The sequence below is a fragment of the Prionailurus bengalensis genome, chromosome E1, assembly GCF_016509475.1.
Source record: "Prionailurus bengalensis isolate Pbe53 chromosome E1, Fcat_Pben_1.1_paternal_pri, whole genome shotgun sequence".
NCBI classification, from domain to species: domain Eukaryota; kingdom Metazoa; phylum Chordata; class Mammalia; order Carnivora; family Felidae; genus Prionailurus; species Prionailurus bengalensis.
Window position 1 is genome coordinate 14,679,415 of NC_057347.1, and position 22,225 is coordinate 14,701,639.

General features: G+C 53.7%; 1 protein-coding gene across 2 annotated transcripts in view; it reads left to right on the forward strand.

The window, feature by feature from the left end:
* SMG6 (SMG6 nonsense mediated mRNA decay factor) overlaps positions 1-22,218 on the forward strand; it is a 228,616-nt gene extending 206,398 nt beyond the window's left edge. For both annotated transcript variants that reach the window (XM_043583439.1, XM_043583440.1), the window contains exons 15-19: positions 3,560-3,706; positions 13,465-13,618; positions 16,578-16,789; positions 17,101-17,182; positions 20,355-22,218. In XM_043583439.1, the coding sequence (XP_043439374.1) occupies positions 3,560-3,706; positions 13,465-13,618; positions 16,578-16,789; positions 17,101-17,182; positions 20,355-20,485 (726 nt within the window). In that variant the 3' untranslated portion in view covers positions 20,486-22,218. The remainder of the gene's footprint in view (positions 1-3,559; positions 3,707-13,464; positions 13,619-16,577; positions 16,790-17,100; positions 17,183-20,354) is intronic.
* Positions 22,219-22,225: the final 7 nt, after the last annotated feature.

Consider the following 22,225-nt stretch of genomic DNA (forward strand, 5'->3'; position numbering starts at 1 on the left):
TAATGTTGCATTGGAGGAGAAGGGAGGGAAAGAAAGAGTTTAATAATGTGCAGCTCGGGAGGCTTAGGAAAGGGAGTTGGGGGTGGGGGGTGTTAGGGTTCAGGCTGAGGATCAAGTTTATAGATGTGTGGAGCTCAGCGCAGCACAGGCCTGAACTCCAGCCTCCAGCACACGTACAGGAAGAGCTGACATTGCTGGCCCCGTGTGGAAAATCACCCCCTCCCCCGGCCTACTCTCCCTCCCTCGCTCACTCGCTCGCTCCCTCCCTCCCTCCTGCACATCCTGATGTGATTAAGGAATTCTCCTCTTGTTTGTTTGCCCTTGGTTGTTCCTGTAGCCCTTGCTTCACTCCAGACCATGTGTATATGTGTGTGTGTATGCGCGTGCGCACGAGACCGTGTACACACCCCTGCTAAGCCCCACCACCGGTTGCCCTCCTGTCCACGTATGTGTCTTCTTGAGGGGGATTGTTGTCACAGGTCTGTGTGTGCTGGGTTTGTGTGTTAGTTGAAACAGAACTCTGCCGCCGGCTGCCCTGCAGTCTGTGGGTTCTGAGTAAATGTGAGTGTGTGGTGATGCCGGCACATGCATGCGTTTCCTATCGCTGCCAGCTGCCCTGCTGTCTGTCTGGGTGTGGGCAGCTCTGTCTGGGTGTATACACACACACAGCTCACTTATGCCTGAAGGTTGACTCTCCTTTTTTCCTCTGCAGCGTTAAAGACAGAGGAGACTTAGGTGGGAAGGAACGTGGGACTTCAAGAAGGGACGGAAGTGATTGTAGCCAGAGGCCAGGTCACCCGTAGGCCAACACAGTCATTTGGCCCACAGCAGTCTCAAGCGCCTGGTGGAGCAGGGTGGGGTGCAGGGATGAAATCAGCAACAGGCCAGGGAAGCCAGATGTCAGCTGGAAGCTGTCGTTTGTGATCTGAAGCAGTGATAGAGTGGCCACCTTTGGTTCAGAGTCTTCAGAGCAGCAGAGTCTTGGACTGGCTTCATTAGAATAGCTGGAGAACCCCACCCCACCCCTGATGACACAGGGCTCAGCTTCCAGGACAGAGGTGGTTCCAGGGATAAAGCTGAGCCCATGATTCCAGACTCCAGATGAAACCTGGGCAGGGAATAACGGGAAAGAATGAGCTGTCAGTATGGGAGGAGGCGGTGGGTTGCTAAAGCCATCGGGGTGTCCAGGCTTGAGGTGGGACAGAGCATGCCACCCAAGCCCTGGGTGCTGTGCAGGGAAGCATGGGTGGGGCAGCGCCTCAGCCAGCTGTCTCACCCACACTTCAAGGCTGAGGCAGACAGTGGAAAGTAAGCAAGGCCAGCATCCAGGACTGCTGTGAGAGATGTCCTCTGGCCGGTGGAGCCCACAGTACCAAATCCGGTACCAAATCTCACCTCAAGTGAGGCCCGGAGAGAAGGGCACAATGTAAATGCCAAGGGGGGCCTCCTCCACTCTTAGGAGGATCAGACCAGCTCTCCAGGCCCAGAGTTTGGCTGTGCCACTCTCTCTCTCCTTCTAAGGCTTATTGACCAAACAAAGGTTATGACCCACACCATGCTGCCCACTTCTTCCTTTTCCCACGAGCCTCCTGGGTTCCTTTATGTTAGTGGCCCCTGGGAAACCCTGCTTACCCTGGTCTTTGTAATTTCATAACCCCACACTTCCTCGTTTGCTGTGAGAGCTGAGTGAACCTCAGACAAGCCTCACTGACCCCCTTTTGACCTCAGTCAAGCTTACTCCAAGCCCCGTGATAACCCTGTGGATCTCTGATCAGAGCAGGCAGAGGCAGTGTTCCCCCAACAGGTTAGTTAGCCATCCTGTCCCACTGACTCTGGTCCAGGTTAACCTCACGAACAAGGAGGCAAATGTGTAGACCGAGTCTTCCTCCTCATGGCCTGGGCCTCCCAGAAATGAATAGTCTGTGGGTCGTCAGATGCATGGTGACTGTGGACAGCGTCCCAGACCCCTGAGACTTCTTGGATAGTGACAGTTCTAACCCCATCCTGAGACCCCCGTCTCTCCCTAAACTGAAAGATTGGATCACTGAAGCTGGTTGGGGGAGGAAGAAGGAGACGGTGATTCTTTGTTTCCTCAGGCATCATTCTTCATGAGCAGAAGAGAGTCCCATTCCTTAGAGATGCTACCAAAACACCTGTCTTCCTGCCCCTAGATTTTGCTCCCAAGACAAAAGCACCACCTATGCACCCACACACTATACCAACCACTTTCAGCCCAAAGAATCCTTCAGAATATCATCTTGAGATGGACAGTTAGAGGAGAGAGCAAGACTCTAATGAACAGGTCCCGGGTGGGCTTAGTGGAAGCCTGAGCCATTCAGGGCTGGTCTGGCCTTACTGTCTAGATTCAAGACCCCAGCCTTGTTGGTAAGAGCACATACTTTGGAGTCTGTCCCACTGGAATTTGAATCCCTGATCTGCCACTTACTACCTTTGACCTTGAGCAAACTGTTTGACTCTCTAAACCTCAGTGTACTCATTTATAAAGAAGGGATGATAGTAACACCTATTTCACAGACCATCGTGAGTATTAAATGAGTTGATACGTGAAAAACACTTAGCCTAGTTACCTGACCAACAATAAGCATTCAGTAAATGGTAGCTGTTATTGTCATAATCATTGTCATTATTATCATCATCTAGTTAGAAACACAGGAATCTTCTCCTACTAAATCACTCCCTGTTACCCATGCTAATGCTGTCCCTCAGAGGACACTGTCTTGGGCAGCTGCATGTTCTCTGCTGACCAAGGTCAGAAGTGAGAGAGTGAGGAATGGAGCCTGGGACCACCCGGGGAGTGGGGGCTTCTGAGAGCTGAGGCTGCAGGCGGGGAGGGGCCATCCCTGGGGAAGGCTCCACCAGCCTGGCAGGAGGCTCCTGAAGCTAGCCAGCCATCTCCTAGCCTGCCCAGACCCGAGAGGGCAGCCGAGCAAGGTCATGTCATGTGAATTCCTGTAATGGGGCTCAGCAGCCCCCACACCGCCAGGCTGTGGTCTTAAAAAGAAACCAGGGCAAGGTCTGCTGAGCTACAGCATCTGCTCCCTGAAGCTATCTCGGGGGCAGGGGAGCTTCCACGCCTAACTCACAGCTCTTGGCCAGAATTGATTCCTATCAGATCATTAGCAGGAATTAGGTCTAAATTGAGTGGTTCAGCTTTCTCTGTTGTTTTACCCTTTGGTGATTTCAAAAGGAAAATATGTTCTAAGCAAGACTTGGTGAGTGTGTGCAAAGGAGAATGGAAAGCTGTGTGTATAAGCATGGAAGTATATGTGTGTGTGAGTCACTTCTCCTGTGGACATATGACTCTCCAAGAGGAAAGAGCCTGGAGTGCAAAAGGGAGCAGTTGCTGTAGGGCAAGGTGGCAGCTTCTGTCGACTCCCTCTCTGCCTGAGTTGAAGGAAGCACACACCTTGGGGTCCTTTGTAAGGAAAGGCCATTCTTTCCATGGAGTTGGGAGTGCTAGGAGGACAGAAGGGTGGGGCTGGGAAGGGCCATGGGCTCACAGTCTCCTCTCTCCCCTGGTCTGCTCCACCACCCAAAGGAGGAGGACGTGGTGATTGAAGACTTTGAGGAAGATTCAGAGGCCGAAGGCAGCGGGGGTGAGGATGACATCAGGGAACTTCGGGCCAAGAAGCTGGCTTTGGCCAGGAAGATAGCCGAGCAGCAGCGTCGCCAAGAAAAGATCCAGGTGGGGCCTGCCTGGGGAGGGTGGTTCCCATCAGGGTGGTGGCTGTGTAGGGCATAGAGTGGGGGGGGGGGGGGGGGGGGGTGGGGGGGAGTGTGAGTCACAAGTAGAGATAAGAAGGACCCTCTCAGGAAGAGACGGTCTTGCAGTGTCCTTACTGGTCCCACCCATTTTCTTTCTCCATCACCAAATTCTGGTAACATTTTTGGTGCCTGGAGTCTCCCTTCTCGTGGACTCCAAGGCAGAAGCAGGTTCTTCTCAGTCTGCTGAAAGCTTCTTCTCCAGTGATGATCTGTGAATACACACCTACACATATACAGTCTTCCACACAATTTCAGGGTTTCAGAGTCCCCTTAAACCTTATCCAGGCACTCCTGGAGAGGTCATAGGTGCTCTGTTGAGAACACCACTTCTCAGGGAAGAGAATGTCATAGCCACAGTCTGCTTATCTGGATTCCCAGTGTAATGGCTGAGCCCCTCTGGACAGGACACACTAAACCCTCCTGGAGAGAAACTACTTCATCTCCACACACGGTTCCTCCACCATCAGCTCTGCTGTGGACCCATACCTGCACTTGCGGCAAGTTTTTCTCTATGGCTCTCCCAAGTCTGTCCTTTTACACTGTATAAGCTCACTTCCTCTTATCTGGGGCTCAGGGCAGACAGAGAAGAGCCAGTCGTGTTCCTCCCTTTAAAGACTTTAAAGACCGTAAGCATGGGGAAGCATCGGGCCTCTTTAGGAATGTCTTGTTTCCAGTCCTCGCTTCAGCCGCCCCTTGCCTTTGGCACAGGGCTTAATGTTCTGTGGTCAGGCAGACCTGATCACATTCTGGGCTCCACCACTTACTGGTTTTGTGACTTCGGGGACATTAACTTCTCAGAGCCCGTTTCCCCATCTGTAAGATGTAAGTGGTAGTAGCGCCTGCCTCCTAGAATTGCCGTGAGGCCTACAGGAACCAGTGCGTGTAAAGCGCATAACACAATGAATGGCACACGGTGTGTGCTCCGTAAGTGGTCACTGTGGCCTGATACTTGTCTAAACACCGACCAGAACTCTGCCCCGGGAAGGGGAATGAATACCATTTGGGATCCGTTGCTCTTGACGTATTCGTGTCCCTTGGCTGCTTGGAATCAAGTGTGTGGTACCTCCTACCAGGTCACTGTCACGGTGTGGCTGCCTCCTCAGCCCTTCTGGGGTCTGTGTGTAACCCTCTGTTGTGGCCTGCAAGGCAGCTTCATCCTCAGGCTGTCTTTCTTCCTGTCCTGTGGTTATTTTCTTCCTCACCGTCAGTCTTCCCAAAGGTTCTGTCTATACCCGCCGCCTCCATGTCCTGACCCTCAACCCAGCAGTTATGGAAACCGTGGTATCAGAAGTCACCAAGTACCTGTCTTCATCGAGTCTCGATCCCCGTCATACTTGACGTCCCTGTAGCTTTAGGCCCTGAAGCCCCCTTCCTGCAGCCGCTGTCGAGCACAAGCAAGCCCTCTGTTGGCCACACCTCCCTCCTAGGCTTCCTCACCACCATTCTCTTCTTGGCCTCCTCCTTCCTGTCACTTCTTAGTCTCAGTGTGCAGAGTTGGCGCTCAGCAGATATTTGTTCGGTGACTTAATAGACAGTAGCAACTAGACAATCCTCTTAAATTCCTCACTGGCTTTTAACCCCTTCTGCTCATTTATTCCCTTCTCTCCTGTCTGTTCCCATTGCCACAGCTGCTGCTCTAGGCCAGGTACTGACTTGGATTAGAGCAGTCAGAGCCCACGCATTGCACAACTCCAGGGGGTGCTGTTTACTCGGTAGTCTGCGAACGTGCCGTCCGCACACCAGGATCCTCGCTGCCTCCGGGGCACCTCACGTGTGGTCATCCTTCTCTTCCCAAAAGAACTGCTCCCCTGCTCAGAAATCATCTGTGCCTCTGCTTCACTAGTAAAATCTAATTCCTTCCTATGGCATTTAAGGTTTTCTTGTCTGTTCCCAGTGTTTTCTCAGCCTCTTCTCCTCTCTCCCGTGAGCCTTACGAGCTGTGTGGCATTGGGCAAATTATTTAACTTCTCTAAAACTGTTTCCTCATCTATGAAACGAAAGCGGTAACAGCACCTACCTCAGAATGACAGTGCGTGTAAAGTGCCTGTCCAGACACTAGTGCCCTTCTGCCCGGACCACAACACTAACCGTCCTCTCCTCTCACTGTCCCCTGACGTGCTCTACCCTGTCCCACTCTCGGGTCTCAGTCCATGCTGTTCCCTCAGACCAGAATACCCTTTTCCTGCTCCACATTTCCTATTACCTGTTGAAACTCTAGTCTTCCTTCAGTCCTCAGATGAAACTTCATCTCCCCAGTGAAGCCTTCCCTGATACCCCTCAGGAGGAATTCATCCCTCTCTGCTCAGTGTTCCTGTGGCACTGATTTATGCTTCATTTCTGAAACTTGTATCATGTCTCGTATTACAGTTATTTCTGGACTTGTTCCCCACCCACCCCACCCCCACTGTTGTACTGTGAACTCCTTAGAAGCAAGTACCATGTCTCCATCTCAGTGTGTAATAAGTGGTGGTGGAGCATCTGCTAGGCTAGGGGTCGGGGGACACAGGACCGAACCAAAGAAGTCCCGCCCCAGAAGGTGCAGGGTGTACAGTGAATGGAGGAGCCAGTGATTTGAGGCGTCAGCGTGCACTGTGGCCAGAGGGAAGTACAGGATGCTGTGGGAGCACATGCCATGGGGACATGGCCTCGTCAAGAGCGCCTTGCTCAGCTTGGCCTCTCCAGCAACAGGCAGTACATTGCAAACCGGAGGTCTTGTATGAATCTTACTTAACGTCTCGTGCCTGGGGCTGCCCCTGCTCGGGAGCTTTGTTCCCCCGTCACCTCCTTCAGAGCAGGCTGCTCGGGCCTGGGCACCACAGGCCTGCTATGGGCCAGCTGGGGTTTGGGTTGCTGTGGCCCCTTTAAGAACAGGCCCCACATGCACCACTGCTGGCGGCCCTGCCTCCTGTCAGCCTTCTTCCTCCAGCCTCACAGCCACAGGAGGATTTCTCAGCAGAGGAAAAATTCCCCCCTTCCTTCCCCCCCCCCTTTTAATGCCCGGGGCCCTTCACTTCCATAATTCTTCATTTTCCAGCCTTGAACGTAAGCCAGACACATCTGTCTGGCCATATGCGTGAACCCTGGAGTCTGTGCCGAGGTGGCTGTAAAACAGGGCCGGTGAAGGCCCTTCTGGGAGAGCACACACATGTGTGTGCCCTCGGGCCATTGGCTCCCTGCCCAGAACCACGGGGCTGCAGCACTCCAAACCCATGTTAACCTTTTCTTATTTTTCCTCTTTTTGTTTAATTTAAGGGGGGAAAATCCCAAGGAAAAGGTATAAATTGTCCTGGGAGTGGGGGAGAGGCTCCTAGCTGGAGAGGCCATTATTGTTGGCAGGTACCTGGGTCACACTAATACAATAAGGAAGAGAGGAGCATCGGGTGAATTAAGATTGGAGAGATGGGCTGTAAATTACACTGCTCTGAACTCCATCAGTCTCCAGGGGTGTTAACCGAGAGGTGTAAGGCAAGTCCCCAGCTCCCGGCGCCTTTTACAGATGCAGCAAAACAGGAACCACACATGTTTGGGGAAGGGGATATGAAGATGGAGTTGAAAAAATCCTCCTGGCCCCCATGATGGCTATAAAGTCCAACTGAGATCTGGGGCTGTAGCCACACCCCCACTTCCCTTCTCCCACCTAGACCCCTGGGCCCAAGCTCATCTGTGGGATGGGGGAGGTGAGGCCTAGCCTCCCTCCGCAGCCTGTCCCTCCCCGCTTCCGGCCTTGCACAGAGGCTGGTGAGTGGGGCCGACTGGAGGTCAGAAAAGGGGTGTGGGCAGCTCTCCGGGCCTGTGCAGCTGGAGCCACGGCACCCAGGCAAGTCCCTGAATACTGCGGGGCCAAGACCGCCCACCTGGGACTTTGAGGCCACGCTCTCTGGCTCACCCCAGGCTTTGCCTGTTGCCTGAGACACCTCTTCACATTAGGTCGGTTCTGCCCACCTGGATGCTTTCTGACCGAGTCCTTTTCATTCCCGTTGCCATTCTTGGGAGGTGTCTGGAGACCAGAGTGCCAGGTACATGGTTTGTCTGGGCAGTTGGTCTGAGGTGTTTCAGTCCTAATCAGGCCCCTAGGGCTAAGCAGTCACTGAAAATCCGCCTCTAGGCATGAGGCGTGGCCTCTTGGCACCTCATCCTGGCCCTGTGAATCCCCCCCCCCCCCCTGCTTCCACGAGGCTTTGCTGTGATTTGTGCTGCTGTCGGGCGGGGTCGGGTTTCCTGAGCAGTTGCAAACATCCCACCTGAAACATAACAGGCTCTTCCTCTGGCCACAGCTATTGTTTCCCTCGGCATTATGGCCACAGTCTTGCTCTGTAGCCAGCAATGACATGTGTTCTGAAAATAGCTTGGCTCCCCTGTCCCCTTCCCGCCCACCCACCCTCCTGAAGATGCAGTCACTCCTTTGTGGTGGCCCCAGGAGTTTCACTCTAAATATAGCTGCGGCCCATTCACACTGCCACCCAGCTGGGGGAGGGTGGTGCTGTGGAACAATGGGGCACACACAGAGCCCCCCACACCTGTATGGAAGCTAGCGGAAGGCAGACACTCAGCCCTGGCTCCTAGCTGTCGGAGGCAGGGTGGGAGCCACTGCACTACCAGGCCAGGGGCACGTTCACGCCAAGGCAGGAAAGCACATCAGCCTGCAGAGCCGGGCAGCCGCCCGCCCTACTCGAGCCATTCCAGAGCCCGCTCCAGCTTCTCCACAAGCCGTGGCGCTGGGTCTCCAGTTTGCTGCAGCCCCTCTCGCCTCCCTGGCTCCTGCAGCGTCCACAAGGTCCCGACCTCCTACAGAATGAACCCATGGGCTGTTGGCTGGAGCAGCACCCTTAGGCTAGTACTGCTTGGAGCAAGCCCAGAGGTGTCATGCTCACCCTGCCACTCCCTCTCCGTCAGGAAAAGGCACACCTCCTGGGCATTCTCAGGACGAGAGTTATCCGGATAAAATTCAAGTCGGATTAGCCATAAGATGCCCTCCAGCTCTGAGATTCTGTGATTGAGCTCGTCGAGCGAGGTATTGTTGAAGAAACTATAGGAAAAGAAGACCATTCTCTTTGAGCTCTTTACAGTCTAGTTTGAAAATAAAATCAGTCCTCATAAAACTATAAGAAGCAGCAAGCAACTCATCCTGATCATAACTTTTTTGGGTGGTTTTTGGTTTTTGGTTTTTGGTTTGGTTTTTTGTTTGGTTTTTGTTTGGTTTTTGTTTTTTCTGATTGTAACTTTTGAAAAGAAAGCAGGCACACGTTAAGTTCTGTGGCACTGACTGAACATCCAGAGAAGGGATCCTAAACGGAGACTTCCCCATGAGCACCCACCCTGCATGACGATGTTTATCATGCCAGGGGTTTACCAGCCCCTGGTGCTGCCTGCTCTCTTTTGATAGCAAATGCAGTATCTGCTCCCTTTGGTTTCTGTGGCTCGAGAAGGAACTGCCTGCCTGCACTGTCAGTGGTTATCTCACCAACTATTCCTATTTTTTATTTCATTTCCATTTTTCCATTTTTCATTTTTAAAAAAGCTTTCTATGTCATTAAAGAAAAAAAAGACAATAAGAGTACCATGAGTCTTATCATCTTATCACAGAAGTTAACAACCCTGTCTCTCTCCCCTCCCCATCTCCAGCTCTGCTCCCGAGTGGTTTCCCCAGATAGTTACCCTCCTGGATAATCTAAGAGGTGAAAAATGGAGCTGGTCAGGAGGAAGGGAAACTGACACTTGTGAGGTTATTAATTCATGTATCGGGCATTTTCCTAGATACTTTCACATACAAAATGAGCACCGAAATTTGCTGTGGCACAGAACTTCTTGTTTCTGGTGAAGACATTGCTCTGGCCAGAGAGGCCCAGGGATAAATGATTCCATCACCCAGTAGAGGGACGGGAGCAGCCACACTCCCTGTGGAGTCCTAAGCGGAAGGAAGACTTAAGAGGGCCTTCTCTCAATGTGGCTCTGCTTCGTGACTTGGGTTCTTCAAGTTCCACAGCTCCTGTGTGAGCTAATTGCAATACCTTTTATTTGTAATTCTCAGTGTCCCAATTTTCAGTGGGTCAGCATCCCCAAAACATCCCCACAGTCTAGAAGGAACTTAACCTATAAAGAGCCCTTCTCCCAAGCCTGTTAGCTTCCTCATTAGATGTTACTGTGGATTATCTCTTTCCCAGTTCCCCATTGCCTTGCTCAAGGATGCTCTCATACCTCAGAGAAAGTTGGCTACTTAGCACCTTCCAGAAACAGAATTGAGTTCTTTTTTTCCTTCCACACTTGATGACAACTCGGTTCCTACTACCACTGGTGTGATTCAAAGTGTCCGTGCTTTCCTTGGGTTCCCAGTTCATTATCCAAGGACCATCGTGGCCCAACCTTAGCTGCAACGAGAAGGGTTCCTGTGGACCTCTCCTTCCGGGTCAGCACACTTGACTCCAGGCCAGGGCCAGTCTGTCTGAATCACAGCATTCCAGTTGAGCCCCCCTCACCCCCACCAGAGGCTTCTGCAGCTTTTTACTCATACAAACAAAAATAAATCTCACTACCGGCCTCTGAACTCCACAGCAGCTTGCTTCCCCCGTCTCCCCAAGCGTCCCATGGCTGTGAGTGGGGACTTGGCACTCTCCCCACCGACATCACTTTTTCACTCCCTGCGCATCCTGTGTCCTTCTCTCACCGTGCGACCCAGAGATCGGAATGGGACGTGACGGCCGGCACAGGCGCCGTGCACAGCTGCCAGGAATCTGACGGGTAAAATCTGGAAAAGTTAGGAGGGCAAATGCTAAACACACACACACACACACACACACACACACACACAGCACCACTCAGAGAGGGCCGGAAACACAGACACCCGCAGAAGAGGGCCTGCAGACTCCCGGTCCCTCTTCGTCTGCCATTCTTTTGAAAGGTACTGGGCCAGTCTCATGACCCAGGTATGACACCCCCCAGAGGCCCACAGGTACCCCAGGAGAAGGGGGAGCAGCTTCATTTAACCTCCTGAGACTCCGTGAGGGCATGTGGGGAACAGGAAGCAGTTGTGTGGTGACTCACTAGGCAGAGCCAGGTTAAGGGAAGTTGTCTGCGGGCGTCCCTGGGACCGGATGATGGCAGCACAGCTCCAACCACCCTCATACAGCTTGACCCCACCCCACCCCTGGGGAACCAACAAGGTTGCCACCTCCCTGAGAGCCCGCACGGCCTTTGTTCACCTTTCTGGCCCTGAGCCAGAGGTCTGAGAACTCAGACAGTTAGAGCTTCCCTGTACCCTGCTCCTAGGTGTTTCTTCCATCCTGTCATCAGAACACACAAGCAGGCTGTTAGCCCTCGGCCTCCCTTGGTCACCTGGCTTAAAAAGGCCAGCTTTCTAAAGGTGGGATGGTTCAGGGTCTCAGGAGCTCATTATTGTTCACTCAGGGTGAGGAATGGCAGCCAGGTCCTCTTCTTTAGAGTCAGAGGAGAGCTGGCCTATCATTTCTGCAGGCAGGAAAACTAAGATGTGAAGAGTCTCGGTGGGGCGGTGGCAGAGATCTAGTGCTCAGGTCCCTGAGCCCCTGTCCTCTTCCCAGCCAGGTCTCTGTTCTGTTCCTTCTCCCCCAGAAACACAGAGATTTGGGGGCTTGTGATACCAGGAAGAATGTTCCTGGCAGTGGAAAAACTGGATAGAGAACAGCAAGATCTGGGGAAATGAACAGCTGGAATGCCGCCGCTCCCCATGAGGAGGAAGAGTAGAGCCCCTGTTCTTCTTCTTTTTTTAATTTTTTTTTTTTTTAACATTTATTCAGTTTTGAGAGAGCACAAGCGGGGAAGGGGCAGAGAGGGAGACACAGAATCCAAAGCAGGCCCCAGGGTCTGAGCTGTCAGCACAGAGCCCGATGTGGGCCTCAAACTCACAAACTGCGAGATCATGACCTGAGCCGAAGTAGAATACCCAACCAACTGAACCACCCAGGCGCCCCCATTAGAGTGCCTGTTCTTACAGAACACCCGAGCCGCTAAATAGTGGCCTATGTTAATTCTATATGAAGAAAAAATAAATTTTTTAAAAAATGCCACAAGGAGAGTTTAGTGGACTGGGTATCATCGTGCAATTGGTCACCCCACAGGGAGGGACTGCCACCCGAATCCCCCGAGAAGATGGCCGGCAGCGGGGGTGCTTTCCCCTGCTGAGGCAACAGCAGCAGGATGACTTCGTCAGACTGGGCCTCTCAGCTGCGTTTCTCATGCCTGCCTGTGGCCTGTGGCCTGTGCCTTCCACCAGCTGTGGTGGCAGTGGCAGCAACGACTTACTCATAGGAAGAGGTCCCCAGTAGGTCACAGAGAAGCCACCCCCAGCATTCAGAGGCATGCCCTTTCAGTTTTACTGTCATTGCCAGTGAAACCTGAGCGCCTTCCTCCCTGACTGTTAGCGGCCGGGGCCAGTACTGTGGGACCCGTCTCGGTTGGCACGCACACCAGTCCCCCTGCTCTGAGCCTGTGTCTGTCCTTGCTGGTTGGCGTGTGGCAGAAGATCAGGAGAGGGCGGGACAGGGCTGGGACCTGCTGGCCTGGTCCCTGCCAGATTTGTGTCGGTGCCCTCCTGCTGTGCACCCAGGGAGCACACCGTCTGGGCAGATGCCAGCAAATCATTTTGCTTCTTGGCCATGGTCCCCACAAGAGGAAGCAGCACAATAGTGACCATGTTCTGTAGTGACAGACCCAGGGCCTATCTCAGAGGGCCGCTGCCACTCGGGGCTGTGTCAGACTTGAGAAAGTCGGGCTTTCACAGATGTGCGTGGAGCGTCCCTGAAAGATGTGAATGTCCATCAGACAGACAAGCCTCCAGGCCATGTGGTCTTCGAGGGGTGGTGCCCAGACCACTGGTGCTGAGTGAGTTGTTTTTTTAGCGGCACACAGGAGATGCTTTGGCTTTTTATTGTGCAAGTATAGCTCGCACTGGTAAGCTTAAGAAGAGGCTAAGCCAAAAATAGTTGCCTTAAAGTCAGTTTCATGAAAAAACACCAAGTAAATAATCATACAGGTTGTGCAGAGCAGCGGCAAAGGAGCACAGGTAGAACACAGGACTGATGTTGAGGAAACACTGCTGCTGGGCGGGGGGCGGCTGATCTCATCAGCCTGGGTGTTGCTCTCTGTGAGCATGTGAGTTGGGTCCAAATCCATCACACCGTATGGACTCCTGCTGCTGTGGGCATTAATAATTCGTTGTCAGCATCACTGTTTTTATATTGCCTTTGAGCGTAACCTTTGTTTTCTGGCCATCCAGTGAAGTAAACTGAAATAACAAATGCACTATATAAAGTGTTCGCGCTGAGCAGTACCCCTCTATACGCTGCCTAGGTAATGTGTGTGAAACCACTTTCCTATCCAGGGAAGCTGACTCCCCCTTGGTGATTTTTAGCCCAGGGTCTGTCTTTCAGAAACCTGTAACTTTTAATACCATCGGGGCTTTCTCTGGCCGAGGCAGGGTTTTAGTCACACGCTGTTCCTCAGGCCATCTAGTCTGTGTTGATTGTTATTGCAGTACTTTGCCCAGTCCTTGGGCCCGTCCCTCAGGCCTGACAGGGACTGGCTGTCCCTCTGGAGCGGGGAGAGTTTCAGGAGGCAGGATGCTGACACACTGTGTAGTCAGGGCCCTGGCTCGTCCACCCACTTGCCTACTCACTCTGGCTCACTCACCGTTCTGTGTCCCTGTAGGCTGTCCTGGAGGACCAGAGTCAGATGAGGCAGATGGAGCTCGAGATCAGACCCTTGTTCCTTGTACCAGACACCAACGGCTTCATTGACCACCTGGCCAGTCTGGCACGGCTGCTGGAGAGCAGGAAGTACATCCTGGTGGTGCCCCTCATCGGTGAGTCAGGCCTGAGCAACCCTGCACGTGCGCAGCAGGCCCCTCTACACATATGCCCCACGGCCCGGGGGGCTACACAGGCAAGGGAGCCCCGCGGCGTGCGTATGACAGGATTTGCAGGGAAGTAGGGTGTGCGTGGGGCAAGGAAAATTGTTTAATAATCAGAGCAGTTCAAATTATTATGGCTGATCCATGGCTTAAACTGCTTGAGCAAATGGACTCCTGTGTCCCAGCAACCAGAGGCTGCATGAGCCCAGCCCTTGTTTTTATCCTTATAAAGCTTGCAGTAAAACAGCAAAGCTGGTTCCCGTTATTGGTAAACACTCAGCCCTGGCAGATAACGGCAGTGCTGCTGGGTGGTCTGGCAGGGAGGCTGGGAGGATTTTGAAGTGGTTAGATGCCTTTGGTCTGATTGTCTTGTAGCTTTTCATGATCATTCTGTTGGTTCGAGGTAGCATTCTTCTGGCCGGTGTCACCCTAAGGCCAGGCTGATGGAAACCCTCCAGAGCAAGCCCTTGGCTCATGCCTGTGGATTCCTGCCACTTGGGCCCTTACCGCTGTCTGGTCACTGGTGCTGGTGCAGGGTCAGCATCTCAGGACCCAGCTAGCTTGCTTCCACCCTCAGGCCAGAAGAGCCCAGCTGGGCTGTCTCCAAGGGACTGTCTAGGCACTGTCTTAGTTCTTGGAGCTCTATGGTGGGTCAGCCTGAGGATGGGCTGTGGGCTCTGGGCGCCTGGTATCCCTGATAGAGCTCATATAGCTGATGGCCATCCTGTGGAGGGAGAGGGCCTGGAAGGTGACTGGCTTTTCAGTGTCCCCTTCTCAGCAGCTGCTGGGAGCCAGTTCGGGATCCTTGTCCTCTGGAAAAGCTGCCAGACTGGCAGTCTGCCTGCCAAGCCACCTCTGACATCCATGCCAAGATGTTCCATTGGGCCTCCCCTCCTAGTCCCAAGTGTCTTAGTGCCAGATGAGGGTGGAAACAAAGGGCAGGAAACATCCGCCCCTGCAGAGGCTATAGAACCCTGGGGGGTTGTGGGAAACACGTTAGCACCACCTGAGAATGTTGGCACTGAAGCAGCCCTCGTCCCGCCTCCACCCTCCCTGTCTTCCTTCCCCCTCCCCATGTGGCCTGGCCAGAACCTCTAAAACCCAGGCCTTTAGACCTAAGGGAAGGCTTTCTGTTCTTCAAAAGTAGAGCAGCAAGACCATCAAGTTTTTCCAGCTTTCCCTCTTTCCTCACAGCCTCCTGGGTGGGGCGGCTATCAGGATAACATGTCTTCTGCTTTCCTATCCAGGAGAGTTTTAGGGGGAAGAAAGTGAGTAAGTGGTCATTTGTTTTGCTAATGGTCAGGAAATGGTATAAACTGACAGAGGTTGCTGACATCTCAGGAGCCCCCCCTAAGACTTGGAAGGAGCCTCAAACACCATCCAAGGCTAGCAGGGGTTTTGGTCACCAGCACCATCTGTGCCCCTATGGTGTGCTCAGGCTCCTTGTCCCTGAGGGATCTCACGGAAGGCAGAGCTTCAAGACCTTGGCCTTGAGGAGCTTGTGGTTCAGTAGGGAAAGCCAGATATGGTAGGGAGGGAGCAAATATATGAGAAAACCCATAGGAGAGGGACACATGTAGAATAAATCGATGGCCCCCGTTGTTGCTGGGAAATGACAGCGCCACTACAGCAGTGAGGGCCAGCCTCTTTGAACCTTCTTCAGCTGGGCGGGGCCCTCAAATCTCAGGAGCTGTAAAGAGCACTCCTGTTCAGTGAGGCTCCCTCAGTGGATTCCCGCCCTGTGTCCAGAGCACAAAGGGTTAAGCAGACAGCTTTCCCTGCTTGTTTCTTGTGCTCTTTAACCTGCTCCTGCTCCTTAGGCCTGACCCTAGCATCAAGAAGCCCCGCCTGGTGCAGAAGCACAAACAAGCTTCCCCTTTGAAGCCTGTTTAGTTTGGAAGCAGGAAAGGAGATTTTGGGATGGAATACCAGTTTTTCGTGTTTGATGTTCTGTTTGCCGTACCATACACCCGTCCACCACCACTTCCCAGCCTCAACCATACATTGTGTGGACATGTAGCAGCCTCAAGTTGCTGAAAGCGTGGGCATTGTGTGTGTGTGTGTGTGTGTGTGTGTGTGTGTGTGTGTGCATTCCCACATGGGCCCTTTCCAGAAAGTGTCTCTGAATACCCAGACAGTGAGTGCCAGGCTCACCATGGAACAGCATGCTCATGCCGACTCCCCGAGCCATGAATCATTGCACTGAGGAGAGGCCTCAGACCCCAAACTCTCCCGGAGCCCCCAAGGAGTGCATATTTCCCACTTGACCTCAGGCTTTTGGCTGGAATTTTGGAAAGAATCTTCACCAGAAAATGAAGCCGTGTCCCAGACACATAGGCAGGCAGACACATACACACACACACACACACACACATACACACACACAAACACGTGCAGTATCAGCGGAGTGTCTGTGCCAAGGGCATGGTTTGAGGGAATACCACGGCCCCTGCAAGTAAGGCCGTGACTGTTGCTTCCCACTTGGTGACCTGCCTGCACTGTGCCAGGGGATAGTGTGTAGAACTCTGCCCCTTGTGAACTTCTGTGGTTGGGGGTCCAGGTTGATGAGGGGGCTGCCTCTTGTCCTGTAGCAGCTACCCTTGCCTCTCTTGAGAAACTCTTTCAATTTGATCCTATAACTAAGGAATGTGATGGAGGGGCCAGGTTTCTTCTTCTGAATACAGCAGCTCCAGAAAATCCGTGGAAGTTCCTTCTTGGAGGAGGGCGGGGCCCAGGGGAAGGCGCAGAAAGATAGAATTCTGTGTAAAGTCTGGGACACTTCTTGCCTCCCAAGTTCTCCTAAGCATCATTGGAAGACTCCTTTGGGCAAGATGGATTCTGTGGTCTGGGAAGGGGCTGGCTGGGAGTGAGCCTAGGGAGCTGATAAACTTGTGGAACTGTGTCTCATCAGTGATCAATGAGCTGGACGGCCTGGCCAAGGGGCAGGAGACAGACCACCGGGCTGGGGGCTATGCCCGTGTGGTGCAGGAAAAGGCCCGGAAGTCCATCGAGTTCCTCGAGCGGCGATTTGAGAGTCGGGACTCTTGTCTGCGAGCCCTGACCAGCCGTGGCAATGAACTGGAATCCATCGCCTTCCGCAGCGAGGACATTACTGGCCAACTGGTAAGACCTGTGGCAGAAAGGAAGAGCCCACAGTCTACCTCAGAACAGGGTCTCCGGGAAGTCAGGCAGCTCAGGCAGCCTAGGCAGCTGAAGGGGGGGCAGCCACCATTGAGGCCCAGGAGGGGCGGTTCTGTGTCTCCTAGATCACTCTTGGCACAGTTGGACCCAACCAAGCAGGGCCTGACGTGTATGGGAGGGACTCCGGGATGTGATCCTCCCCAGGAACCCCAGAGGCAAAAAGTTATACCTGTGCCGCCTCCAAATGGCGCCCCCTCCTGCCCAATGGCCCTTCTCACACTTTCTTCCTCCAGGGTAACAACGATGACCTGATCCTCTCCTGCTGCCTCCACTACTGCAAAGACAAGGCTAAGGACTTCATGCCCACCAACAAAGGTACAGCTTTGCCTCTGCCTCAGGATCATCCACCCCCATGCCCTACCATCCTCAGCCCTAGGAAAGGGTTCCTCCACCACCAACTCTGGCCTGGGAAGTTTGATAAATCAGAGGTCAGGTTTGATGCAAGCCTGAGGCCAGACTCTGGAAATCCAACTTCCCTGTCACAGCTTCCCCCACTCCCCGGTGGACCCTGGGCCAACTAGGGGTGGACCTAGCCCAGGAAGCAAGGCTCTAGGCAGGGAGCTTTCCCACTCGGCATGGATCCATTTCCTTTCTTGGGTCCTCAGTGAGTTCTCTGACAGCAAGAATGTCTTTATGATTCAGTGTAGCTTATTCTGGCCATGGTCTCCTGAGCCCAGCCCTCCGCAGCTCTGAGAGGACAGTCCCCAGTGGTCCCTGGGGCCCACCTCCCTTTTCTTGGCCGTGTTCACACTCTCAGTTCATCCCTGAACGTTTGCCCTCTGTCAGGCCGGTGACGGAGGTACTTCCCTAGTGAGTAGTGGGCCTTCTCTTCCTGTCTCAGTGTCATATGCCATCACACTTTGGGGGCAGGTGACAGCTTGAGGACTGAGCCCTCAGCCTAATTTTCAAGACCTCTTTGGTGACTGGAGTCCTGTCTTTGGCCCAAAGACCCACCTTGGGACGCTTTTCCAGGGGCTTGAGCACCTCATTCTCAACCCAGAATGCTTTCCTGCATGGCCCCTCGGAGTCAGCAAGGCTCAGGTGTTTTCTGCTCCTGGCTTCCAGGGGTCTGATGTTTCCTCGTAGGATGTCCTAGCTCCGTGTCGTCTACAGACTTGGTCATTCTTACCACTTGGTCTCTGTCTATGTATAGGTAACTACATCCTGTCCTTTTCCTTTAGCCGTTGTTGCTCATCTCCCTTCCCTGCTCAGTTTCCTACCCTGGCTTCCAGACTAGTCGGGGCACTGTCTTCTCCCCTGCTGCTCCTACCTGAGTCTCTGCACCAGGGGCTGGTAATGAACCCACAGGTGCTGTTCAGAGGGGTCCTGCCATGTGGCTTGTACATTCTGGCCCTCAGAGCCAGACCTGGAGCAGTGAAGTGATAAAAAGGAGTCCTGGCTGAACCAAACGGGGGAGCTTGTGTTCTGCTCCCAGGCAGCTTCCTAGAGGGGCACCTTCTGAGAGAGAGGTAGGCAGGACTGCAGGCCTTGTTGGGAAGTGTAGTTCAGATACTGCTGCGGCCCCACCCAGCCTCAGAGCTGTTTCTTTCTCAGCAGAGACAAATTTTGGCTTTCACCCTACTAGTCTCTCCACCCCCCACACACACTTCACCCTAAACAGCCTACAGGAACCCATTGCCATCCTGGGGACCGCCCCTATCAGAATTACATCAGCAACGGCTAGTGTAATCAAACCCCATTTGTCAGTGTGAATTCTTAGCAGATTAACTTGTCAGATTCACAGAGAAACCGTCACTAAATGTTTATGTGTAAACGATGTTGAATTTTAAAATCATGTGGATTATGGCGGATGGGGCCTGACAAGATGACAGTCTCTGGTTTCTAACAAAGTGAAGTTACCAGTGTCAAAACAGAGGATGTTTATTGTTAAAAATGTCTGAAAGTATCCACAGAAACCCCTGCAGACCCCTGCCAGCAACGCAGGGCCTTAGTCAACTGACCTAAGGTCTGGGACTCTCTTGGTCCGAGCCCCAGGGCAGGAGCGGTGGGGCTGCCTTGAGCAGCCAGCTGGGAACCCCATATTAGCACAGGCCAGCACCACCACGCCAGAGGGCCCAGGCCCAGGCAGTTGAGCTCCAGCTCCAGGCCTCCTCTCTGCTCAGGCGGCCATCCTCTCCCCATCTGCCCACCGCAGCCCCTCACCTCCCACCCCTCCTCCTTCCACCTCTCCCCTCTGCTCACCAGCGTCCTCAGCCTCTCCCTCCCTCTTCCCCCAAACTCCTCCCAGGCTGACGGCCAGTTCTCAGCCTCCCTGCCTGGAGCTGGCAAGCCTGAAACCGTTCAGGTCTGACCTGGACATTTGCGATTGCCCAGCCCCGCCAGCCCCCCGCAGTCAGCAAGCCCCGCAGGACATTTCCTGTGCCTCACTGTCTGCCGGACCTCCGTCAGGAAATACCCAGCCTGGGACTGAGGGGTGGGCCTGCCACCAAGCGGCCTGCCCAGGGGTGGGGATGTCACTTGTGTGGGTACTTGGCCCTGGTTGAATCTCCCCAGTACATTAAGAGGTTAGGAAATTAGGGGAAGAGAGGTAGTGGAAGACATCTTGCTAAGAGGTCATCTAAAAAGAACAAAGGCTGCCTGTGCTGATATAGAAAGAGCTTTAAAATATGTAAAATTTGAATAAAGTAAATATGGCTAGTATGATTATAATGTAGGAAAAAAGCTTATGTAAGAAGTATACGTACTCACGTGTGCATAAAGAAATCCGAAAGCACGCACAGATCGAGCCCTCGGGAGCAAGACAGAGACACATGAAGGGAGACAGCTGGATGGATGACTGTGACTTTTCCTTTCCTTTGTCCTCTTCTCTACTGTTCAAGGTTCTCACCATTTACGTGGATTACTTTCATGTAATGGAGGAAATCATTGGACTCTAGTTCAGGGCCACCTTGGCCGCGGCTCTGCCAGGAACCCTGGCCCTCCTTTCCTTAGAGCTCCCCTAAACTAACCCCTCTTCTCACATCTGGGAGCCTGGATACACTGTGGATTCCATCTTGAGCTTTCTACCTCTTAATATGTAAAGCATTGGCCCGCTAGCCTTGGAGGGAGAGGATGTGCAAAAAGAGAGTAGTAATTGTGAGTCCAGGACCAGCCATACAGTCAGAAGGAGTAGAAGGAAAGGGGCTCCTTCTGCCCCTTCAGTTCAGCATCCTGGGAGAAGGGTCTATGGAGGCCAGTGGCTCAGGCAGATCTCTAGGCAGGAGGCAACACAGCCCTGTGCTGGAGGCGGGGGTCTGAAGCACAAGGCCAGCGCTGGCCCAGCATGGTCCTCTCTAAGCCGATAGGGGAGGGGTACCCTCAGCCGATGGCGTGAGGGAAAGACTTACAGAAGGGCCAGGAAATGACCGTCCCTGACCCCTACGGGACCACATCCCCCCCCCCCCCCCAACCTCCAGAGAGAGGAGAGGCAGCCTGTGCCTCTGCCTCCTGCCCTCATTGAAGTCCTTCTGCTCTCTCCTGCCTACAGAGGAGCCAATCCGGCTACTGCGGGAGGTGGTGCTGTTGACGGATGACCGCAACCTGCGTGTGAAGGCACTGACGAGGAATGTGCCTGTGCGGGACATCCCGGCCTTCCTCACGTGGGCCCAGGTGGGCTGAGAGGGCCGCATCGGGGTCTCCCCCCGGAACCATTCCTGAGAGGCCACCAGGCGCCCAGTGTAGCAACGAAGATGCCCACGTGCCTGAGCCACCAATCCACCCAGACAATAAACCATCCTCTTCCAACCCACGCCGTGGCCGTGCTGTGGGGGAGCTGCTCCTCACAGAGCCCCTCCTGAGGGTCGGGCGGAAGCTGCTGGGACCCTCCTGGGCTGCCAAGATTTAGCAGGGAGGTGGCTGGCTGCAGTGACAGCAGGTGGGTGAGCCAGATAGGCCACCCATGGTCTCAGCCTTTCTCCCTCCCCCTGTCTAGTTCAAGGGCTGGGGGAAGGCCTTCTCAGCACAGGGACTCAGACACTTTCTCAGCTGGAGATAGGGTAGGGGTTGCATTTCCATCAGGTGCAGGCGAAATGATGGGTCCCTTCAATCTTCAGAACCCCTGTCCTGAATGTGTCCCAAGAAGCTTTGGCCATGCCATGAAGAGAGTGCCCAGGGTGTGTGTCTCTCTCGGAGGCCTGGATTCCCCTAGGGACCCAGGTTGGGTTCTGGACACTAGATCCCAAACAGCAGCCCTAGGCCCCACCTTTCCTACCCTCTACCCCCAAACACACATCCATCCTGCTGCTCTTCCTGTCCTTATCCATCTGAGTCCGTTACACTTTGCCACTCGTTTCCCCTTGGATGGTCATGGGTCTAGAGGGAGGGGACATATGGTCTCAGGCTCATGCTTCCTGGGTGGCCTTTGCCTGCTCCTCTCCCTCATTGGCCTTCCTTTTGTTCTAGTTCCCATTTCATGAAGTTTCTTCAGACTTTTCTCAGTCCCTCCCCCCCCTTCTCTCTCTCTCTCTCTCTCTCTCTCTCTCTCTCTCTCTATCTATCTCCCTCCCTCCCTCCCTCCCTCCCTCCCTCCTGAATCCTCCCCTTGCCCCCCTTCCCTTTCTGGTGATGCCTCTCACCTCCCTGATCCCCTCAAGTTCTTCACCTCAGGTCCTTGCCATGGGGGTTCCCACTCTGAATCTTCCTCCTCTGGTACCTCCTCTGATACCTCTTCCTTCTCTGTGGCAGGACCCTAATAAAGTGTTCCTGCCCAAACCTTTCTCAGGCCCCTGCGCTCTGAGAAACTTCCAGGCTCCTGCAGCACCGCCTGAGGGTAGGATGGGCCAGTGCCTGAGAGGGGCATTGCCAAGCCTGGAGTTTTCACCCTTTCTAGCTTTGCCCTAGAAGAACTTGACACAGGGGCCTTTTGGCCTTTGAGGTTTTTGTTGCCTCTTAAGCTGGCACCTGTGTCCAAAGCCTCACTCGAGAGGCTTCCTACTGGGAATGGGTTCTCCCAAGCCAGGGACAGGGATGAGGGGAACTTGGAGGAAGACAGGGCCTTGAGGAGGAGCCAGGAGTAAATTTTGATGGGACCAGAGGGGGAATCCCCCAAAGCTCCCTGTCTGGACTGTACAGCCTGGCCAGAGGATGGGAATGAAGCTGTACCCTCCCTGAGGCCCCAAGATTATACCTGAATAAGGGGGTACTGTGCAGGAGAGCCACCAGTGGTTCAGGGGGATGAGTGCCCCAGAGCCTCAGAAGATGGACTCTTTGGGGTACAGGGTCCCGGCCTCTCCTTTGAGATCCTCTCCCCTGGATGAAGGCCAATGACTGGGTGGGTGGGAGACCTGGCTCTCCTTTCTGCCCCATTTGCAGCACTGGTTTTGTTTCCCTTAATAAATTTTTAGTTATGAACATGCCTGA